The sequence below is a fragment of the Tigriopus californicus genome, chromosome 11 (genome assembly GCF_007210705.1).
Source record: "Tigriopus californicus strain San Diego chromosome 11, Tcal_SD_v2.1, whole genome shotgun sequence".
Classification (NCBI taxonomy): Eukaryota; Metazoa; Arthropoda; class Copepoda; order Harpacticoida; family Harpacticidae; genus Tigriopus; species Tigriopus californicus.
In genome coordinates this window covers 10,362,776-10,387,318 of record NC_081450.1, presented here as the reverse complement: position 1 = coordinate 10,387,318, position 24,543 = coordinate 10,362,776, and the positions used below count along the sequence as shown (strand labels likewise).

General features: G+C 43.8%; 1 protein-coding gene across 1 annotated transcript; it reads left to right on the top strand.

Annotated features, from left to right (window-relative positions):
- The first annotated feature begins 14,100 nt into the window (after positions 1-14,100).
- LOC131890742 (peroxidasin homolog) lies at positions 14,101-24,352 on the top strand. The gene is made up of 3 exons (XM_059240151.1): positions 14,101-14,401; positions 20,864-21,226; positions 24,003-24,352. The coding sequence occupies exons 1-3, from the start codon at positions 14,353-14,355 to the stop codon at positions 24,335-24,337; spliced, it is 747 nt and encodes a 248-aa protein (XP_059096134.1). The 5' UTR covers positions 14,101-14,352; the 3' UTR covers positions 24,338-24,352.
- Positions 24,353-24,543: the final 191 nt, after the last annotated feature.

Here is a 24,543-nt window from a genome sequence, read left to right as displayed (position 1 = left end):
CGTCTGCCTGAAAATAGCCAGGGTGGCCAATCCATCATAGTTAAGCCTCCCTTGGTTCTCTTCCCCATGAGTGAAGCTCTTCTCGCTCTTTTTCACCCCTCTTCTTCGAACCCGTGGGTCCACTTAAAGCTCTCTATACGCCATCAAATTGAAACTATTTTATACAAAGTTGCAGTGCAAGCCTTGGAAGCATGACATTTGTCCCTTGTTCCAAAAAAATGGAAAATCCTGGAATTACAGGTTAGAACTCAAAAGACATTAAAGCTTCATAGACCGGCATTTGTGAAAGGACTAGGGGATAACAGCTCGATTTTATCCTACTCTCTGCGCTTACGTGATAGAGTGCTTCAATTCTTCCCCGTTGTTCGCTGAGAATCATCGAAGAGCCAAAAGAATGAAGAAGAAAGGTGACAAATTGTTTGTTTCATAAAAGAAGATGGATGGCTTGTTAAAGTAGCCCTGATCACCCGTTTACTCTGTCGTTCCTGAAAGTCCATTTTCTCAACCCAAAGCGAACACTACTTGGTTCGCTCGACAAAATGGGTGCATTTGCATGTGGGAAGGAAGAATGAGTGCTCAATCTTCATGTCGCACGATTGAATTTAATGGAGCTGGTGTGTGGTTGTATTGGTGGAGAATCACATTATGCACAGATCACAACAATTACTCATACTACACCTATCCAATACATCTGAAAGGAAGAGGCACGATGTTGTGTTTTTCTTTGAAAAATCGACCTACTAAAAAATTTGCTGGTTGTCGTTTTTGTCGCTTTGACGGAATGTCAAGGAATAAGCGCAAAAAGCGAGTGTTTCGTGTCAAAAGACAATTATCAAAACAAGCTAGCAACAATCCCAGAAACAACAGCTTCTTCTCGTTGAGATCAAATCAGATAAAGGTTTTAATTTCCTGCCTTCATCCGATCCAACATGAAGTGTGTAACTCGTCAAAGTGGTGCAATTTCAACAAGGCAAACATTTTGATTGCAACAACGTGGAGTACTGTGAACTTGAACAGCCCGGAATCAACTTTGTGACATTTCCTTTCATTATCCATCAATCTAACCCTCCCAGGAAACATTGTTATACTACCTCTTGTTTGTCAAACTTCATCCAGAGGGGCTTTTTAGGAACTACCTATAATGGTTCCAGTTATTTCATCTCTCGCAGAGAACTCCCAAAGCAAACACTTTCAAACATCTCCGAGCATTTGGAAAACGTTGCGCAACGAATCGACTTAACTTTGGTCCACTGAGTCAACAACTGACTTCTGACTGCATTCTACAATGTGCTTCAAACGAGGGAACAGAGTTCAATTGTTCAATCTTCAATTTCAGATCATGGACGGGAATGAAGTAATCTCATTAAAGGTTACTTTCGGCCGAGGCAGGGAAAAAAAATCGTCTCTCAATTCCCCGCCCCCCTGTCCAATCAGGTGGTTGGTTGGTTGGTGCAATCTGCGCCGTTTGTTTTTTGTTCGAGCCCACTAGCATTGCAGAAAACAGGGTTGCTTTCGCAAGGAGCAAGTACTAGCAAGCCAACAAAAAGCAGACAAATGATGAAACTGATTCGTCATAATCTATCTTGTCGAACTTCAAAGTGGCTGACAAGCTGAGGAAGGCCGCAAAAAGACGGTTTTGTAGTAAAAAACAAACACAGAACCTTAAAAAAATAGTCCGCAATGTGTGTATGTGTGTTGGTCCCAATGAGATTGGAGCAATGGCTCTAATTTGTCTTGGCAAAATCCCTCCATTTCGAAAAAGGGTCAAGGCGTTTCAATGTCCAAGGTTCTTATGCTACTCCTATGTACTACGTCTGTACATACTACGTACTACGTGTACATACGACTCCTTGGTCCATTTCCTATTATTATGAGTTGCATGCTCTTGTGTGTTGTATACGCCACCCTCGAACACAAAAGGATTCCTATATCCAAAAGAGTGTAATAACCGGGATTTAATGGCTTCCACCCTACTTTGGAGCGAGTGCGATCCTGAAGAAACGCTATCCCTCATGCAATCCAGTCCAACCAGGTCCCATGGAATGGCTTCTGGATATTTGGATGATGACGATGATAATGATCATAATGGCAACAACATACACCTAACACTATTCCCATATAGTTACAATAGATATTATAACAATGTGGATCTATTTTTCCAAGAGGAACAAGGGTCCAATAAAATTGTTCTCAACTTTATTTGTTCAACTATCCTGAACAAGGAGTAACAGTATGTGCTTCCAATGACCACTCAAAAATATAAGTGTGCATGTACAGTACGTAAACCTGCCGAGTTGGTGGTACCTACAATAAGGCCATTGAGAAGCAAGGGTATAGGGGGCAACTTTTTTAACAGACTGTTTTATAGCTTGTTACTGTAATTACCATACCATTGCACTCCATGTCCGGAGAAATAAAGTGAAACGAGGCGAAGAAATGTTTGACACCTGATAGTTGTTGTTGTTCTTCAGATTGGCATGCCAGCCCCCAAAAATGGGCGTGTGAGCAAGAATAGGACAAGATCGTGTGACCAACCAGCCCACCAAGCGTCCAACCAAGTGGAAAGACCAAGGAAGAAAAGGCGGAAGCCTGTAATTTAATGAGTTTGATGGAAAAAGTTGCACATTGGATCACGTTAATCGTTGGTTTTCACCTCGAGTATCGGTCAAAGCCAGAAATAGACGCATTCCATCGGGAAAGGTGGATATTAGAAATGGGTCCAAACATAATCAGGGAGTAGGAACGTTTCTTTTCGAGCTCTCTCGTGTTTACAGAAGTCTCTTCTATCACTTTGCCAAGACGCTCGTCTTGTTCACTTCTTCAAGCCATTTGCAAAGACAGTATTCTACTACTTTTGCAACCACCACCATCATCACCACCACCAAAGTTCTCGAGTTCTTTTGAGTGGGGATTGACATTCCAAGTCGACTCGAGTTTCTGTTGTTGTCACAGCAGGAACAAAGCAAACAATCGGTGACATTCCGGAATTCTCCAAACTTTCCATGTGAAGACTGATCAAACGACTTAGTAGGATCCAGAGGGGCAGGGGCCATCCTCCCCCCACAATACAGTGAGAGAATGAGGTACTTGCTCGGCAGCAGGGAGTGACTACGTGCGTTTATACCCTGTTAAATACTTACAGTACTTGTGGGTTCAGATTTTGACCAAAGCTTCAAAACTACCTTTGGCAATTCAGTGTTCAGACACTTTCTGTGGCATTATTGTCTCACTTTTCGCGAACTATTCGAGTGGCAGAGTAACCAAAGAGCTCTGGGTAACCGAGAATGAGTTCCAGGTCCACAGAGAAATTGCAATTCCTTCTGAGTAACGACAAATAGGACTTGGAAGTGGGATTGGCTTCCCGTTTCACACATCTCGTTACTTTCGATGGGTCGGTTCCGTACCTACTGTATCTGTGTATGTATGTACGAATTGTACAGTAGGTCGACCCGTGGATGTCTGTAATTTGAACGGTATTTTGAGACTCCCCCTCATTTATTTCATCTCTCTCATTCTGTGGCTGCTTCGTATTTGGCCCTGCCTGAAATGAAAGGGTTCATGGGGAGGCAGGAGGCAGGTTGGCAACCATAAATGCTGATTATGTCGCATTAATCCTAAACAAGCTTAGAAACATAATCACAAGGTGGAAGTGGGCGTTCTACACGAACCATCAGCCACTCAGCCATTCGCTAAAAGCACACCAATCAACCGACAAAATCATGTGCGATCAACCTCGTTAAAAGTGAACCCACATAAATTTACCCGATCCTCATTCATTTTGACAAACCAAGGCGCAATGACAATTTGGGCGAATGGATTTATGATATAGAGAAAGTCATTTCATGGAGGCAATTCATCACAATATCGAATGACATGAACACACATTCATCTATGACTACCGAGGTCTTTAATTAAGGCCAATTGGTGGCCAACAGTACAATTTGCAGTCAACCTCTTGCGTTACTTTTCTGTCATACCTACTGACAAAAACCAACGAGCAAGTTCTAAAAGTCAGGATTTCTCAGAGCGTTTCGCTTTGAGCCTTTCTTCGGAAGCTTAAGCCGTCGTTCCAATTCAACTCTGAAAGATTAATCGTTCCCTGACTGGCGGCACCCCCACTTTTAGGTGGTGAACCCTCCACCGACAACCCACCCTGCATTGTAGTATTTTCAGTAGGTCCGAGTAGTACTCCATTGGGTCGGAGGGTTGGGAGAAGTTGTTCACGATGGTTGATGTCACTCGCTGACTCGGTTCATCCAGGATTCACTTGGAAAAACACACTTTGGCGCTGCCTCTGCCACCGAAATTCGAAAGGATGTGATGACAAAAGAATCCACCCCCGAGAAAAGGTGCACTTCATTCACGGCACCCCTTTGAGAATGAGTGGGCAAATAGGCAAGGTCTATGGGAAAAAGTGACTGATTTGGCTTGAATCTAGTCCACAACTCGGTCTAGGGGAGGCTGTCGTCATCAAACGCCATGAATGATCAATGATCTGGGAGAAAATGATAACAACAATAGTAATGACGAGAACATCGTTTAGTCCGTCGTTCATGCCGTATACCATATTGTTTGACAAGAAATTTCGTATTTCATACATACATAGTTGCTGAAGATTTGAATTGTGGTCAGAGTCAATTTCACCATTTGCAGACCATTCAAATTCTTGAATAGGACGATGAGTTTGCGTTTTATCTCTCGCCTCTGTGTCTTCTGACCCGAGAAAAATATGACTGGTACTGTTCGAAAAGTTCATTTGGGGTTCGAGTCCTCCTTGTGTATCCAGCGAGTCGTAATGGTTTTCTGATACGGGCTCATTGATGTAGGGAACACTATTATTAGAAGCGTGAATCATTTCCTCCACAATGCCAGTTAATGATCCTGGGTGCTCAAAAACATGAACCTGCTGATCATCACTTCGCATCGAAAAGAGATCTTTCTCGCAGCTCCGTCCATTCAACCCGCATTTTCGCACATCTCCTCTGCCAAAGAACCAACCCACCCACCAACCAACCAACCAGCCACCCAACCAACCAATGGACTAAAGGAGAAGCACCAGATCCAGCACCAACAGACCAACAACCAACCAACCAAGGACACTATGGAATGCGCTACTGAAGCTGCCAATTAACCATGGTTGCATACCGATGTCATTCCGATAAAGAGGCTACGTACGATGATGCCTCTTGCTGGCTGAATGTACAGTTGGCTGCTCAGATAAACAGATGAACATGTGTCAAAGAGAAGTATTATAAATGACTCTGACTGAGAGTTGCTCGCTGTCGGCGGCATTTTTGTCAAAGAAACCTAATCTTCCCATCTTTCATTTACTTCAAAAGCAATTCTGAAACGTCTTTCTACTTACTGCGATGTGGATTGTGTGGTAAACTCTCGATCAAAGGAAGAGAAAACCAACTTGTTGTGAGCGGAGCGAAGTGAGTAAGTGCAACGATTAAAGTAATTTCTCTTGTTTGCCCAAGATCGATCTCATCTCCTCCAGATGAACTCTGTCGAATTTCACCCAATACTCTTCAGAAAATTCAAAAACTAATGGTTCCACCAAGTACCGGAGTGACATTGGCCACCAACGAATACCAAATGTTTGCCAAGGAAATAGTACAAATCATCATGAGCGGACAATCAGATAATCTTCTCTGTCTGTCCCGAGCATCCCTTGTCCTTAAAAGTCATCTCGAAGAAATCACTCCATCAAAGAACACCCGGTTCAAGTTAGAAATGAAACGAATGCATTTGAACTGTTTGGCCTCTCTCTTTGTCACCTGATCTTTCACTTTCTGGTTCAAAGCCAACCATCTAATCCACAAAGAAGGACGAGAAAGGCAAACTCGCCAATGGTATTTTTGTGCGCTTCCTTGCCAAAAGCTCAAAACATCAATGCTAATGACATTTGCCGTAATCAGACCAAAGTTCCCTTTTATTGGGGATGATGGACCATCTCCCCTGCTTTGCTTGGACGTGGATCTGTTCCATTTCTGTTTTCCTCGACTCGCCAACAAAGCTATCCGACGCGGTTGTTCCAGATTTTGGCGCATCTGTTTCGTTTTTCGTTCCCAGGAATTCGATAAAACACTTTCGAGGGAGATCCCTTTGGGGTTCAAGGTTGTCGAGTGTGGAACTAAGCTACACATCCCAACTTGATCATAGGAGTTATGGCGAGCCATAAATCATGTTGACAAACAAGACATACGCTTGGCGAGGAGAAAGTAATGGCCAAATTTCCTTGGTAGTCTGTCAAAGTTTGTATGGCGAAGGCTTTGCTCCATGGATCACACATTCGGATCACAAACCAATGAAGGTGAGTGGCAAAAGTGGAGGTGGGTGGTTTGGAACGAATAGACTTGAGACCAATCAAGTGTTCTCCAGTGTGTCGTTACGAACCAAGCAGAGAGGGAAAGGTCTTCATGGAACACCAACCAGACTCTTTTTTTTTTTCAAAACTGGTCGTTGTTGTCGTCGCACGAGCCACTAGGTTTTTTTTTCACATCAGGTGCATGACCTCGTCAACGGGGCTATTTTAGATCAAATTTTCAAGTTTCTTTAGCATCTTCCATGCTTATCGATGGTAATTGAATCGGAAGCAATGAAACAAATATGAAAGTCAAGATCTAGTCGCTTATTGGTGTGGAAATACAAGTGCGGTGGGGAGAAGGAAAAGTATGCAATTATTGGTGATCATGGGAGTTTGGCATGCGCCTTCCAAGGGATTTTAATGGAGCCTTGACGCGCCATCCAGGGAAATAAACCCACAACTTTTTTTGAAGGATGAGGTCTCCGAAATTGTACACTTTTGCTCAGACGAAGGGTATTCCAAGCGGAGTCATGTTCCAGGGCTTTTGAGACTTCCCGAGCCTAATCATTGTTCCACACACACGTCTCCTTGGAGAATGCTCTCACCAAGTCTGGGAACGTGTGCACAATGTGAGACTAAGAAAGTGGATAACTAGATATTAATCAAGATTGTCGACTAACAACGAACTTGGCACATCAGACAGGGCATTTGCTCACAATTTAGAATTGATCTACCCATAAATGCATATTACTGAAGAGTTGAATCGTCTAGACTTGATTTGGACCAATCTCGTTCAATACCCTCTAGACATGCGAAGTGTCAGTTCCAGAATCACCTGAAAACATTTGGCTAATCAATACCTGTAGAATTTTGAACATGTAACTATCAATGACAGATATGCACTCATCCTCATCGACTTAATTTTGATCAAGCAACCAAAGGTGAACTAGGGATTTGAGATGCATTCACTCATTCGTTATTTCAAAAGCTTAGAGCATCACCTTGAACGACGAAATAGTTTGAATGCGTGTGATCCCTTTTTCCGAAACTTTCGTCCTTGCAACAACATGTTGCATGAGTAAATGCAATCTTTCTCATTTCACAATGATCAAGGAGGTCTTCCTCGCTAGGTGCCTCCTCCACTTTGGAAAGTTTCAGGGAACTTTTCCGCGCAGCGCCCTATTTGTTCCAAATTACTCAAGAGCTTTGTTCATGCTTCATATCTTGCATTCAGAAGTCGATTTTGCGACAGGTCCACAATACTGAATCACGAGGAGACAAGCAAAAGAACCATCGTCTATACATCTTGCCGTCGGACAGGGTGTGGCATAACTTTTGACACCCAGTACGGAAGAGTGGCTGAAAAAGAGCCCAAGACCTGCCAGTTGCAGGCCTCATCTCCAAAACAGGATGTTCTCTCGTTTTGCGCCAGAGGTGAAGAAAAAACCTGGAGCCAATCCAAGAAAACTCACCCCATCTTGATAAAGCTCTCCGCAGAACCTAATCCCATTGTACGAGTATGTAGGAGGCGTACGTACATCCCGGCTCAGTAGGAGAGTTGCCGCAGGTTTACACTAGTACTGGTCTAGGTTTGCTCAATCCTCTCTTCTCCCCTGCTAAGAGGGCAAAAAGGCTCCTTTCTTGGCGTTTTGGCCAACCCCACACTCAGGCTTATTCGGGGGGTCTTCTTCACTGTTCCAAAAAGGAACCTCCTTGCTGCTCTTGAGCAAATGAGCTCCAACCCCGCAAAAAGGGAAATTAAAACCGATCCACTATCTTCCTCGTTCTCTAGCTACTCTTTGAGCGGGATAAACATTGGAAAGGGGGCAAAATGAGAAAATGAGCAAAAAATAGAAGAAGCTAATAATTCTTCTCTTGGCTCAGAGCCCTCTTTCTTTCTTGCTCTCTCTCTCTCTCTCTGCTTTGTGTACCCAGTAGTAAGAATAGAACAAGGTTACAACCACCATTCTAGTTGGTCTCCTAGACCTTCCCAACCTTCGCTTGATACTTTTGCAACTCGCTTTCAAAAGCTATATTTCAAGGTAACGAAAAAGTGAACTATCTAACTTATCCCTTCACCTTTTTTCTTAGATCGAGATATGAAACTGGCTTTGTGACAGGAACACTTAACCCGGGTGGAAACGACAATCTCTACCATCACTTTTTAATCACATAATTTCAAACATTTGAGTAAAGACCACAAGTAATCAAAAAAATGATTTAAAAACTGATTGCTCTTGGTAATGTTTTGTTCAATGCCAAGTTTACATCTTAATTTACAGTCATGCAGCTTTCCTGGATATAACTGAGACTCAATGTAGGTCCCAAAGTTTTTGCTGTTTCATTCTTTCTTATTCCACTGTTCTAGCAGTCCCCCGATCACAGGGCATGGTATTTCGGAACAAGCAATAATTCAATGGATTTTTGCCTCCACTTGATCTATAACTACTATTGTACCGTAGTACAAGAACGTTCACCAAGGTTCCATAGTAGAATCACTTCCTCAAATAGTTCCAAGAACAGGAGGGAACATGAAAATGGAATAGTTTAGAGGCCGATAAAGAAACGTAATGGGACTCATTGTTACTACAGAAAGCCATGAATATGTGACAATCAAACGTAGAAATGGGTACTTCCATTCCACTCCGCATTTGTCCCACTTACGATTGGCGTGGTTCCCTGAGAGCTCTTTTTCGAGTGTTGAAGGTTCACTCTCGCTCTCGGTCGCTTGTGACACATGATGACACTAAGTGCCATCTTTTCAAATTCAAATTCACGACTTTTCAATTATTCAAATTGGAAAATGCTGAAAAGTATTAGGCAGTAGACACACGACTGTCGAGGGAACACGGGTTCATTCCATTTGGATCAATCAAATTATGTATTCCATTTCGTAAATCGAATCCGTTCCCTTCTGTTCTGGTAAACCCTTTCTTATCGTGACTTCGCCAACCACTACGATATTAATGACTGCATGTGGTTAGTTCTAACCACGAGACCAAGTCGAGCTTTGGATTCAGAGGAATATCCTTGACATTGAACATATTTTGAGTAAGAAATCGGATACTCAACGAAGAACCTCAAAAAACCAATTGGAACAGTTCCTAGGACAACAAAGCAGTACAAACAAAACTGTCGATAATTTTGAGCCAAATTGCTTACTCCCGACTTCGATCATGAAAATTTAATTGTAGCCGTTCGATATGGGTTTCTTTTCCACTATCTCTTATCTAATTTTCACGAAACGGCTCAAACTCCAAGGCATTCAAAACTAGCTTCAGGTTTGAACCACTTATGAAGTGACTAACTAATCTTTTGTTGATGAATCAAACGCTTGCGTTCATGATTCGTTTTCTAATAGAGTTTAACCAGCTATTTCTTCACATTGATTTGTCCTGTTTTTACTTGTGTTTTGTCACGTTTTTAGTCCGAGTCTCTCAATTTTGGGGCAGAACTTGGAATGTTGTTGTTCCAGACCTTGAGAAGACCACTGGAGAAAGCTGTAGGCGGGCTATCGAAGAAAGATTAGGTTTTAATTCATATTTCGCCACTTGTGTGAGTGATGAGTTTGTGACAGCTTTGTCGTGACAATTGCGGGTCCACCCGCAATTCAAAACTGGACAAAAACACTTGGGAGGCCAAAGTGGGTCCTCCTCGTTCGATCATCAAGTGGTGGTCATAAATATAGCTCCAAACGGGCCTTTGTTCCGCTTCATTTTATGAACCCCGTTTGTACGTTGCAGAGGGTAATGCAGTTTTTAATTTGTTCTGGAAATGGAACGTGTTTCAAATTTGAGACTACACACTCACATACATCAAGGGACCATATTGTGTTTCGTGTTCGAGAACCATTTGGCTCACACCACTACCCACTGAACAGTAACGTTGTACGTACGTAAGGCCAGAGCGAGTTTAGTAAAAGGAAGTAAGGCCGTGAGGGAGGGAGGGAGGTGAGTGAACAAACTAGGCTTTGGGGGGCCTTTGTGAGAGCCATTCATCCATCCATCCTCCTTCTTGCTCCTACATTTTCTAGAATGTGAGCACATTTTTGCCGTTCACCGAGCTGGACATGTCCCACGATAAATCATATTTGCATGTTTACGAACCCTTAAGCTCATTATTATTGCACAGTTGGCGAGGATGAGAAGTCAAACCTGGCGGGGGGAGTGAGCTACACTGACGTACATGTAGTGGTGTGCATGAACAAAGTGGTCTTGCCCGACAATTGAACGGCTGAGGTAATCGTACAAGTAAGTAGTAGAGGAAGAGGGAAAATGAAACAGCTTCATTAGATTACCTCTCAGAAATTGATATTACTGATTATCTGACACGATACGATCTCACAAGGTAATTGTTTCAAAAGGGTGAGCGATAATCGGACAAGGAACGGCACATTTATAAGGAGGGAGGAGCAAAGAAGCCGATATTTTATCAAATCAAGGGGGCGGGGGTGTATACTATTGATAAAAAAGCATAATACCATAATACTAATAAAAGAGCATTATGGATATTGCATATTATAGTGATCTTAAACAACAATCAAAATGATACTAGATCTATCAAAAAATGATAAAGACACTCTCTCTAAAAGAATTGCAAAATGAGAACATGTCATTTTTGGAACAATGAACCTTGTGATACTTTTTACTCGTGAAATGTGATCAGACCAATCAAAAAATCAACATTTCATTTAAATTGGTCAACAGAGTTTTGAGCTTTACTACATGGCCAAATCATCAATCTTCCGAAAATTGTTTGAAAATTACGGTAAAGAAGTAAAGATTGTTTGATAGATGATCCTGCCACTTTGTATGGTCCTTCCTACTTCTGATTTTGGCATCTCCATGTGGGACCATCACCCCTTTCTAACCCAATATCTTATCTTATTCATTTCACTTTTGAAGTCAAGTTTGTCTCGTGTTCACCATTGACTAGGAGGTCTTTGGCATGGCCTTCAAAATTATGGCTAGTCTCTTGAAATGAAATTGGCTCCCTGACTTGGCGGTGTTGGTAAAGGCAATTCACTGTAGTTGCAAAAGTCTAATTTAATTCCCCGGAGTAAGCCATAATTTTCTGGAGTGCACCACCATCTCTTCATGCTATGAAGTCCAGATCCTTCGCCTGCGATTCACACTAGTGCATTGTATAAGCAACAGACTGCAGCGACAGTCTGTTGTTTCATGCAATGACAAGTTCAGCACCAAAACAAGTGCATCGCCGATTGCTCTTGAATGAATCTTGGCCTCCAATTTTGAACCCAATTTCGTCGGGACCAAACCAATATGACCGTTCTCATTCAATAAATAGTGTCTGGATGAAGGGCAAAGAAGTTACCGCACTGGCTCTGGCTTTAAAAGAAACATACCCTCCCAAGCATTTGAGAACCCTCACACCTGCTCTTCTCAATGACTTACAATGTGGAGAACCTGAAAAAATAAACCCAATGGAGGCAAAACAATCAAAGCTGCTGGCTCAAAGGGGTAAGAAGAATCGTCCAAACCTATTTCCCTCTTCATTGAAAATCATCCTGATTTGAACCGAGTTGACGTGTCTATTGCAGTTTCTCCTGGGCGCAAGCGTGCATCAAACAGGCAATGGCGATTTGCGAAAGTCCCAATAACAAAACGGAACCCATGCACTTAGTTGTAGTAAAGAAGGGGTTGGTTCTTGGTTCTTGTTTGGTACAAATAGATGGGGCTGGTGGGGGGGGGGCTTTGAAGAGGGTTGATGTGGAACAACCAGAGACCCACAATACTGTGCAATTAGGTACCAGAAAAGCAAATAAGGCCAGAACCGGTCGGCTAATAAAGGGAATGAAAGGGGATCCGCTCACATCCGAATCGGAAAAAGGGTCCCTATTTTTAGCTGGCCCAGTCCCTTAAGGCGAACTTTAAGAGTGGAACTATACATTATTGAACCCTTTGGAGTTTCACGTGTTGTTAAAGGTAGAGGCGACGGTATTTTCCTATTTATTCGTAATCCACCTCGCTCGTGTATTTGATCCTCTGCATGAGCTTCCACCCCCTACCACCATCGCTCTCGCCAAAAGCACCCACCCACCCCAGCGTCAAGTGAAGGCATGCCAAGGAAGGCACGTTGGCTTGACTGTCCACCCACTTCCATGTCCATATCCAGGTCCATGGATCCACCCTTCATCGTGGTGCGGCTCGTTGCTTCGTTCCTTGCTTGCATGATGTCAGACAACAAGACATCAATGTCCATGGAGGCCAAAAGACAAGCCCTGCAAGTGCATTCAATGCTCACTCGTTCTCTCCTCAGGATGTGTCCGACCGTGTATGTGTATTCTACTTTACAACACATGGGTGGACATCATGCACAACTAATACCCCTGCTTGGCCTACGTAACTTCATCAATACAAAAGGGTGCAGCAGCATGCATTGATGAGTCGTATACGAGGTTTGAACTGTTAGGTACTAGTATAGTGCGAGTCCATGCGCTACGTGTGTGCTGTTCATGCGTGTCCATGTGCATGTGTGTGCATGCAAGACTGACTTCACTTAGTGAGTGGAGAGCACAGAAAAGTCATTTGTTCAATGACAGAAAGGGTCGCCAGGAGGGATTGGTAATACACTTCCTCGTTGCACACCCATCCAAGACAGCAGACTGTTTGTTCTTGGCTTGATCCCATCAATCTCCGAAGGGGTTTCCTTCCATTTCTTTCTTTCCGTCTTTCTTTACCTCAGTTTCTCGCTCGCTCAGTACTACAAGGGGAGAGGAAGAGAGAGAAAGAGAGAGAGAGCACTACTAAATAGTCACTAAAGCGCCCACCACACTAACACATATGGATGGTCTGTTCCTCGGTAACCAATATTCGGATACACAGAGAGAGACCCATTCGATAACATATCTGACATGTCTAGAATTGAAATGGTAGTGGTTCAAGTTCTCGCCGAAGAAGCGTCCGTTTGAGGATAGAGGAGCTTGACACATGAAACCCTGGCTCGAATTCAAGGGTCCATCAATTGTCAGTCAGTAGTTCGACCATAGGAAATGGTCTTTAAAGGGCCACATCGACCATTCTCCTTGGCTACGGTACAAACATCAACTGATATCTACATTTCCGGTCAAGTGAGGCATGAATCCCTACCAATGCTCCAGCCTCTTCGTTCGTTCGTTCGGCTAACTCTGCTAGCTCTGCAACCCTTTTCCGTCTCATTCCTGACATGGCTCCATACGTAGGATTACGTCTGCCTTTTCTCTTATTTTCCCCCTCCTCAAGATCGTATCGAACCCTCCGAGTGCAGGCCAAATCACGACGAAGCAATGAACTTGGGTAATAGTATAGCACAGAAATCATCATCATGTCTCATTCATAGTCCAGGTTCACGATTCTTTCACGAATCCTTCGGGATGACCACTTGAAATGAACAACGTGCTGAATAGAAAGAGAAAATCATGAGGCCTATCAGGGTTGCTCCTCAGGGTCGAGGAGACTCCTCAATCCTCATCGTTGGCCAACCATTTGATAACAACTCATATTTCAAAGCTCATCTTGTGCTCTACCAGACTCGAACCTAACGGGGATTCGCTCGGCCATTCCCCGTTATAGCATCCGTTCTCGGACTCGCCAGCCAAACCGACGCAGCTCCAAAGCATCCCCTTCTATCCAAAACACCTCATCGGAAGCGAAAAGAGGGAAGAAGGGACGAGAGAGGAAGAAGGCGGAGGCTGGCTGGCCACGAGAGCGGATTGCTTTCGGCTGCTCAATGGACGACGGACGAGCTGGGTGAAAAAACGAAACAAATTGTTGTTCATCCAAAGACCGGCGCCTTTTTGGTTGGATTCACTTCAGTCGAGTGTGGAAGTCTTATGGAGTCGAATGGGTGTTATTGAGCCAGGAGATTTTCAAAACAAACTGGAATTTGTGACATGAGTCCGAAGTTGCCCAAGGCGAGTTTTGAACCGTGACAGTGTGACTCAGGGATACTAAAGTGCTGTTGTCCAGTGTTGTTTTCTTGGAAACGATTGAAGAAAAAAAACCAAGCTATTTAGAAACAGACACTTTGACTTGAAATTCAAAATGGATTTCAAATCATTCATCTTTCTCGTGTTCTTTCAAATTTGCCAAGGTAAGCTTGACGGGTTCAATGTTTCAGTCATGAAATATGATGAGACCTAGTAAAACAAATGCCAGCCTTTTATTGAAATTGCCAACTGTTCCAGTGTTCGCTTGGTCTGGCCTGTTCTGAACTTTGAAAGACAAATCGTTGTGTAAATTCCCTCGAAACCAAAACCAAAGCTTTCAGCCCTCCAGGTTTGGGGGCTCGGGTGCTTTTTGCGACCTGGTTCTGGTTATGAATGTTCGAGTCATGTTGGTGCAAAACTCGACATAACCCAGAAATGTGGCTGGATGTGTAAGGGGTTCAGCAATGTAACTCGTCGCACAAGTTAGTATCCTGTTCCATGTTCCCTGACGGAATGTGGATGGTGCAACGTGAGGAGCATGCTCAACTACCTCAGGACATGTCCCCACTTATCTGGGCATGTTCCAAATAATTCAAGGCCGAGCCTTCTTTTTTGTCCTCTTGTCAGTTGGACGATGGTCGATGGAGGCGACACTTAACGGAATTCAATCGCGGCTAATCCGTTTCGAAGGATTTCGGCGATTCCACTAATCCGTCCCCGAATTATGTAATCCCAAGGAGATTGTCTTCTCTTTCTTTACGGGCTCCAATTTCATGCGTGCTTCTCTGAGACGCGAGTACTTACGAAGTCTCGGATTGGAATGACTTCTGAATTTCCAATCAAATACCGGCTTTTCTCACCAAATCCTCTTTCCTCGACGTCTTTGGGTATTCGCATCCAACTTGTATTGGTTGAATTAGAGCCCGAATGTGAGAGGAGCTCGTACTGCTAAGGCTCATATTTTCAATTGTAGAAATTACCACGAAAAAAAATCGATGTCAATATTTTTATACATGCCAAAGACGAAGTATTAGTAGTAGTTGTTGTGATTCTTCTCTGATTTCAGTCCAATTTGTCGGATGAATCACGGGAGCGGAAATCCCTCGAGAAATCGCGCTTGGCTTGATTTTCTCATTTTCCTCGGAGATTTCAAGTGCTTTCAGTTCTGTACTTCAATTTAGCGGCACCATAATGTTGATCGTGTTGAAAACGTAGAGGAGCGTTGAGTTGCTTTAGGATCGAGGAAAGGATTAATGGTTTTCCCAGATCCTCGACCACAGTGATCGTTCCGAAACCAAAACCGAGTCGGTATTTCTCAAGATCACCACGGCTTTCTTGACTGATGTCAAAAATAGCTCCTCCATTTCTTGAGAAATATCTGATATGAATGTACTGTACATACCTGTTTGGGACATGGGGGGAGGCTAGAGGGTTGTTTTTTGAGGTGAACCGTAACAACAAACCGGATACACGGACCGAATGTGCACTTGAAAACGAGTCGGCTGTCAATTTGAGATACCAAATACTCACCGCATTGCGTTGCTTTGCCACCAAATTGGACCAAATGAGGAAAGTTGTTGTTGTTCCTGCTGCTGGTGTTGTTGTTGTTAGCGTTGACTTGAATGACACCTCTGTTTTCTTTTCTGGCTCTCTTTCTCCATCTCTAGACATATTCGTAGTTGAGACCCTCTCGTTGTGACATATTTGTTGAAGAACAGCTTCATTATTCACCTTTCCTGTCTTTTCAATGTGTCAATAATGGACCCTCATTTTGGAACATGAGCGAATGCTTTTAGAGCAATTCCATGTTCCATTTTGAGATGGCGTTGATTAGTTATCTCTTCATACGTCCTAATTCAAATGCACTTGTACTGAGATTGATACTCGCATAGGATGCTTTCCATCCGGCAGTGAAGATGCAAAGTCAAGAAAATTGCCTCCATGTTGTACTTTGACATTTCCAAGAGATTTAGGTGCACTTTGGATCGATCGCGGATGCAAAGTAATCACAGTTTGGAATCTTCCTCCAAGACTCATTTTCCCTGGTGACGTTTCTGACAACGACAACAGCCACAATTTGGGAGGATGCACTTTGAACGTGTTCCAACTTTTCCTCAAACAAGCATTGTCATTCTCAGTGCGCTCAAGATCAGCTACTTATCCAGGGCGCAAACAAATTATGTACAGTATGGCTGTAAAGTTCTTGTCCCCCCATTTGATGACATTTTGAAGATTTAGGAATACTTAAAGTGATTGTTTTAGATTTTGTATGTAATATCAAATCAAATCATAAAATCAAAGCTTTTAATAGCTAGAAGTTATGAGGCTTGATGCAGTTCAAGTTTATCTTCATGATTTTGTCACGCTGTTTGACAAAGGAGCCTGATCTATGACAATGATTTAAGTTCTTAACCCCGCTAAAAATCTCAATGAAAGTAAGGTCTAGGTGTCAGTTCAGTGTTCTCTTGCCTGAAGTCAATGAAATTTGGCTTTGACTTTTTGCTGGCTGCTTTTGACAATGTCATGTAATGCAAATCTAACATCAACATTTGCATTGAAGGAGAAACGATCCTCCATTTCTTTTTTTACTAGAAATGGACAGATCTACGCCAGTATAATTCGTCACATTTTAAAATCAATGTTTAACTTTCGTCTAGGCTCACCCACATTTGTGGAGATGCCAATTTCAACTTTACATTTGCAATCAAGCGTAAATAAAAAAAGGTCAAAATTACATACTCGGTCGATTTTTACGTTCACACAGGAGGATATTTTTCTTTGTCTCAGAATTGGATCAAAATTGCCACAAGTTTTTGTACTCATTCAACTATTTTAGCCCTTCCTTTCTCTTGATGTCCTAAATAATGCTAATCCTGGTAGTTGAGTCCTTCGCGATGATCGACCTGTATTGCCAAGTCATCCATAGTTTCAAAGCTGAACGGTTTGTTTTGGAATTAGTCCAGTTCGGAGAATTCTTGACTCCAACTCTCGAGCTTTATCCTCATTTCTCTTTTCGGTTTCCCACGACGAACGTTCGTTGGAATGATCAAAGCTCATTTGAAAGGTCTAATATCAGCTAAACTTTTCTTATATGACTTCAGCCCCGGCGCTCGTCGGACAGCTCGGTAGTCTTCAAGGCCAATGGGTCCTTTTCAGTAGCCTTCCCAGACATTTCAAGAGAACACGTACGCTCTTCGAGAAGAACAAGAAAAAAGAGCTGTTTCCACTTGTGTGTTGGAAATGGAGAAGTTTTCCAACCGAAAGTTGCTAGGTGGCTCCTCCGTGACAGATCTGGTTGGAAATGTACCACAAGGTTCTACCTCGTTCCAAAGAGATTAGGAAGAAGACGAGAGCAAGGCCCTTTTTCTTCTTCTTTTACACGTTCGTCTTTGGGTTAGCTGGCATATCGGTCTGAAGGCTTAACGGGGTTACAGAGTGGGCATTTAGGCCTCAAAGATCATATGGCTCCGTGTATCCAAACCCAACCAAGCCAACTCGTACGTGATCTTGGTACGTCAACAATGTACCTGCCTTTCACACCACCCTGTTCGGCCAGCTTGAACGACGTATTTAGTAACTCCGAGAAGAGAAGCTCAGAGCAACGGCGACAGGGATAATGAGAATCAATCAATCAATGGCACATATTTTCTCATCCATTCTCACTCACGCTCAACCACAAAAGATGAACTTTTTCTCGCCGTCTTCACGATCTAGCTGGTCTGAACCTCCCAACAATTGGTACGAAATGCGTTTAACCCGATGACACTTCATTATTCCTCATCGGGGTAGTTGTAACAACAGGAATTGGCATTGAAGCTGTTCACTCACCAGACGAAGTGAGTGTAAGGAATCAAGAAGCATGTCAGTGGTGCCCCTTGTCAATTGTTGTTGACGACGAAAGCATCTGAGTGCATCCAAACGAACGACGTTGGCGAATAAAGGGTTGGATGTGTTGTCATCAAAGGGTGTGAGCTCTTTCTCATCAAGTCCAACGACCCACATCGATTTGACGTCAAAAAGCGTTTTCTCGCCTTTATTGCCACAAAACATGGAAGAAACCCACCCTCCCATCATGGGATCCTTTTCAAGACCTGCCAGACCTTTCCCTTGTGTCTACATGTAGTTCACTTCATAGTACGTGAATTTACTAGACTCGAACTTCTGGACACGGTGAGGAGAGGATGAAAATCTCGGTCCTTGGACGCCTCAGCATTTAGCTCAATGTAGAACTGCAGACGTACACATGGTAGAAAAGGTACAAAATAGTGGCTAGTCGTCGGGTTGGTCCATAGAAGTCAACTTCACGTCTCTGTTGTGTGCTGACAGCAATAACTAATGGAGGTCTATCTGTTTGATCAAAGCTGAGAAGATCGTTTCTGGAGGGCCAAAGCGGGTTTATCTTCTCATATTTATGTGTTCCCCAGTATCTCTAATGGCGAAAAGAAGGCACGTCGTCAAGTGACGGGGAGGCAAATTGAAGAAGGACTACTCCTTCTACGTATTTGGTACAATCCATACATGTACAATGTATGTATACATATTCGAAGGGACCCTGCTATGAACATGGCTGGGTACAAGGGCCAATCTCATCGGACAAGCCACTTATTCCACAGAGAGTCTTTCTCATTCTCCATCTTGTTGTTTTGGAAGTCGTCGTCGCCGTCTTCATCAGAGCAGATAGGCAAAAATTTATGTCATGCCTCCTACGGTCATTTCTTTTGTATGCTTTGTCTTAAACAAAGCTGAGCAACTTGCATACAAATTGCATCGTCACACATATTGCCACCCTTGGTCCACTATAGAGGGTGTGTGCGTGTGCGAACGAATGAGTCGTACTGGAGACGCACTATAGGCTATATACTACAGAGTAGGGTAGAGGGCCGTGGGTTCCTGCTGGTTCATGAAGAGGGAAATCTCCTGAAAGAGACTTCTGGATTGCTGCTTGCATCTGGTGGCACCACATTGGATGATGATGCCATGCACAAGATGGGAGAGAAAGAGAGGGAGAGAGAGAGTCTGCCATCAATAGGGAGTTGAGATATTAGATGCGATGGACAGAGAGGCTTATGAAGCCTTTGATCTTGGGCATACTACGGACCGTGATTGCCGGTTTCAGTCGGCTTGCAAGCAATCTTGGGTATGAATCGAAAACACTCTTTAAATGTTACGATAATGATTATTGGAAAAAACAGCCTGACACCCCATTAAACAAACCCTCAGAAGTAAATGAACACGGAGACTGCATAAAAGGCCAAGAAACATGCGAAAAGAGATGAGATGGAACGAACCAACCACGAAGATAAATGATCGTATCTTGTCTTGACAATGTGCGATGAAAATCTCCTGCTCTTTTTCCTCTCTAAACTATGAGGATCCTACTACGGAAAGCCAGCCACACAGAGGAAAAGGGTTAAATCGATATTTTCGTGCGGAGAGCCGCCAAATATCTTTTTGCATGTCAAAAGCTTGATGAATAATCGAATAATAAAAAGAATCCGTTCCCAATGGGGTCGAACTTTGGCACGACCAAGAGAGCAAGAGAGCAACGAGTCCTCTTCACTAACAGGAAGCAAATTTGAAGTGGCCTACTAAAGCTTGCCTCTCTGGCTCTTGAGCCTCGTCGTCTCTTTGGCCCTAGTTTCAAGTTTCATTCTCTCAAGTCCCTCAAGAGTTAAAACTCAAGGAACAATAACAAGACGGCGAGGACAATCCTCGTTCCAAAAAATAACAGCCAAGGCCTTCTCTGAACTTCGAACTGGACGAAACTCGCCAACGTACACTAGTCCGGTAATTCGGAGATGGAGAGCTCCCAAGTCTCTCAGGACAGAGGGAGAAACAACAACGACTCCGGTGTACTGCAATGCCCACGTACACAACGAACACTATTCCATACAGGAGTACTTAGGGGAGGTTGAGGCGGCAAATTTCTCATGAATATTCAAGACCTCTGCGAAAATCCACGACAAGCCCGTTATTTTTCAATGAGGGACCAATCTTACTTACCACTCGAACTCGAGTAGGTACGATGCGACAACTCTGTAGTCTGTAGTAGTAGTAGCGGTAAGTACAGTATCTACGTGGTGCACGTACTCCTTGATATTTCGTATTCAGTCGTTTCTTCGGGATAGAAAACCGACGCCCTAGGGGTGGGGTTGGTAGAGGGAGGAAGAGGGAGGGAGCCAGGAGCAGACACTCAAAGAGGTCGGAGGATGGATTGGCTTGGACTAGAGATAGGTCGTTAACCAAGTTAGCGTTAATTGAATCAAAGGCACGGGCCATCAACACCCTTCTTCGGGTCCCTTCCCGGTCTCTCGCGGTCCAAACCCTGGGTAGATAGACAATTTCGGCTCGTCAGGAAATGAGAAAGTACTACTCGGAGACGTTCGCTAAGCCTGGTCGGATCCCGAGGAGCGGCAATTTGTTTAATTGCCTTGAGGACTGTCGCCATGTTTTCTGCGTGCAGGGTGACAGCTGGATCGACGAGACTTGAAGCAACAGATCAAGATATCATCCAATTTGGCCATGTAATGCAATTGGCGCTTGAGAAACGCACGCTTGGGAGGACCACGTCCCCATTCCTAATTCCTATTGTAACAAAATGTTCTTTATTCTTAAATCTATTTCAGGTTTGCCTCAACAATTCATCGCATACAGCGAGCCCGCCTCCCGGGGCTCCTCGTCGAATTCCTTCTCCCAAAGTGAACCCACCATCGTCACGGATGGAGAGGTGTTTCGGGTTCAGATCGGAGAGACGTTACTACTGCCGTGTCAGGTTCGGGATCTCGGTCCCATGATTCTTCTGTGGAAGAAAGGTACGCGTGTCCTCACTGCCGGAGGCCTGCAGGTCCGTAGGGACGACCGATTTAACCTCCAAGGGACCAATCTCCAGATCAAGGACATTGAACGAGAAGACTCGGGAGAGTATGTCTGCGAATTGGAGACCGACGAGGAGCAACCGACGGCCATCGTTCATTCCGTGGAAATCTTAGGTAAGTCGTCATGGATGGTGGAGTGATTGGTTCNTCCGTAGGGACGACCGATTTAACCTCCAAGGGACCAATCTCCAGATCAAGGACATTGAACGAGAAGACTCGGGAGAGTATGTCTGCGAATTGGAGGAACTATGACATTGTTCTGGCCTTAATGACTCGACAGTGCACGCCAGGGCTCATGTTAAACCCAAATCAAGTGACTTTTTTTAGTGCCCTCCCCCCCTCTCCCCCCAAAAGATGAATTATGAATCGTTGTGCCAAAAACCTAGTTAAATGACGGGCAATGAGGCAAATGAACTTCTCCTTTTCTCAAGCTTCTTCTCGGGGTTACAGTGTTTTTTTCGGAAAGTCATGCTTTCACGCCATTAGTCTTCAGACCCCAAACAAGTACTACCAACCAGTCCAAACACCACCCCATTAGTTCACTCTGAGACCATAAATAAAATGAGGACCTACGTGGCCAAAACTCGACCATGAAGCTCTTTATGAAATTATGTGACGGGCTCAAATATGCTGAACCTTTTTTGGTTCGGGAGGAGAACAGGGAGGGGAAGCAAAAGGGAATTCTGGTTTTCTCCAACCCTAAATTCGGCCATTACCAACTAAATGAGGGCAATACTTCATGGGGTGGGTCCGGCAACTGAAGTAATCCCATGTCATTTGGAACACGGGATTACTGTGAAATGGAACGTGGTGACCAAGAAGCATAAGTCCGAGAAATAATTGGGCTGCTTCGTGTGAAAGGCTCTTCCTTGATCGAGACATTCGAGCCATCTCTTTAAGGTTCCATCACCATAAAACGCGGAATTCCCCGGCCTATTCAAATCTATTTCAGTCAAATGTCATGGTTGTTTTTGTTGGATGCCCGGGTCTCGCCTCGGAAAATTTTACAACAGTAAATTATGAAGAAAATCTTATCTTTTTATTACAAGGGAGAGAGGGACTTTTAAAAGCATGGAGCTCCGGAATACCAGATGATAAGAGAGAAATAGACGTAGCGCAAAGAGCTTAAGACTCTGAAACATCAGGAGCAGTCCAATAAAGCGATTAAAACTGAGTGGTGACACTTCGTCTTTCCTTCCTTTGCTAGTGCGCTCAACGGGCAAAACCCAAACCAACCCTACGTACAATCTATTGATCGGTCCAGTATTTCGTACTCCCCAATTTATCCCTGTCATCTGTTTATCTATGTTTCTATTGGAGAAACGATAAAGAGTGACAATTTCTCAAAAACTCGAAAAAATATGACCCGGATTACAAAAAGATGGTCTAATCGCTCGTAATCTCCGCCAGTCCAAATTGGGGGTCTCCGGAGGATCTTAATGGCAGTAAAAACACTCTTGATTATGGCTGATCATATCCAATTTCCCAGGGTGGAGACTGAAGACACAGACTGTGCGAGAGAAGTTGTGAACAAAAGTTTACCTGAATTTGTCCGACTAATTACAACTTTCCCAAGCATCATTACCCACCCATCTCCATCCACTCTCTCGATCTCTCGCTCTCTCTCTTTATTTCTGTCTTGCTCACTCTCGGATCCAATCAAAGCCGGTTCAATCTAATCCGGACAGCACTGATCCGCTAGATCATTTGTCAAGGTGAAATTCTCGCTTCAAGAGTTTTGTAGATTTTGTAGAAATAACACCGGCACAACGACTCCGTTGTCGGCGGCGAGGTTATTAATGCTCAAAAGGACTTGGAGTTGAGCATGATCGTTCTGTGTGTGCTCTTGCCCACTTCACTAAAGTAACCTTCAGGTGGTCTCGTCTTCCGAGTCTTCATAACTTGGGAGTGTTTGGCTAGTTTATGAAACCTGAACTGTTGATCTCGCTCCCAATCTTTGGGGTGCCCGAATGGCGCTTTATGATCATGACCAGGCAAAGGCTGAGAATAACAATTGAATGCCGTAAAAGCTCACACACACTCCCTCCTCCCCATGAATGAGACAACATAGGTTCTTGGATAATAATGACGATGATCATGATGATGACGATGCTGGAGTGGGTGATGGCGGAGGGTCCCCTCAAACCACGAGATGAGGATGTTCACTCATGACACAAACTCCAACACCACGAGACATTGGGATACTTGATAGCCAAGCCCGACGTTGTTTTTATGTCATCTCGCGCTATCTCATAACTTACTTGGGACTTTTATAGGTGACCGGGATGCGCGAGCTTTGGGAATGAATTTGCTTTCCAAGACCCAATTTCATTTAGAAATGGTACCATGGCTAACAAAACCCTTTAATATTGAGTACTTGGCGCATGAATGAGATCCTGGTAGAAGTTGAAAAAAAAAACAGATTTTGAGTGAAGGTTTCGCCTCTGACAGTCTTCAGTGTGAGAAAATCTTTGGCTTTTCCTAATCCCCGCAATAAAGCGTAATCAAGGCGTGTGGCCATAAATAATAAGCTTCGCTAGTGCAAGAACCAACAGCAGTCGCTATTGTTTGGCGCTAGCAACGATAGAATTCATGAGCGTAGGGTTCCTTGGTTTGCTCACCACCTCGAAGAAATAAATCAATCATTCACTCGCAGAAAATGACGCCCGAAAAGGTGTTGGCGCAACTTGGCCTTTGTTTTTCGCGGAAGAATTTGCATTTCTCACCAAGTTACTTGGAGAGTGACATTTTGGTCATTGCATTTCTTGGACAGCGACCAGATCTCATGATCATGAACCACGAATACCAAAGAGCAAAGCCACAGCCATAAACGAGGCCGTTTCACAACTTCAGCCCAACTAATTCATGTTGGTATTTTTTTCTATTCCAGTTCCACCCACAATCAGTACGGAGCCGAGTAACGGTCAGATCGTAGTGAAGAGAGGCACCACCGTCTCGTTGAGTTGTGAGGCCCGAGGCCATCCTCAGCCTCAATTGTCCTGGTCCAAGTCCCACGATCAGATGCCCAAGAGCGATATCACGAGTTCCGGGTCAACTTTGATCTTGGCCGATGTGACTCGTCACCACGCGGGTGTCTACAAGTGTCATGCCTCTAATGGAGTGGGTCAAGATGCCACGCAGGATATTCACCTCCAAGTTTTATGTAAGTTGGGGTCAAGCAATTTGGAGGCGATTAACACGCTATTGTACATTGAGCCACCATAAATCGAAGTGGAATACGCCGGGCTTTGGCATTGGAACATTGGAGCCGGTGATGGAGAAATGCAATCCTGGTCATGCCAATGGGCATAACTCACATAGGAGAAGAATAAGAGCTGGACGCATTCCATTGGGTCTTAATAGGAAGTTCAAATAGGCTTGATAGTGCATCAAATACTTTGGCCAATGATTCATAACCCACAATTGTCTTT

Bases quoted from the DNA above. Each gene is read 5' to 3' on its own strand.
- LOC131890742 (XM_059240151.1), top strand. From the start codon at position 14,353: ATGGATTTCAAATCATTCATCTTTCTCGTGTTCTTTCAAATTTGCCAA. The intron at 14,402-20,863 runs GTAAGCTTGACG...AATCTATTTCAG, and splicing joins GTTCTTTCAAATTTGCCAAG to GTTTGCCTCAACAATTCATC. The intron at 21,227-24,002 runs GTAAGTCGTCAT...TTTCTATTCCAG, and splicing joins TCATTCCGTGGAAATCTTAG to TTCCACCCACAATCAGTACG.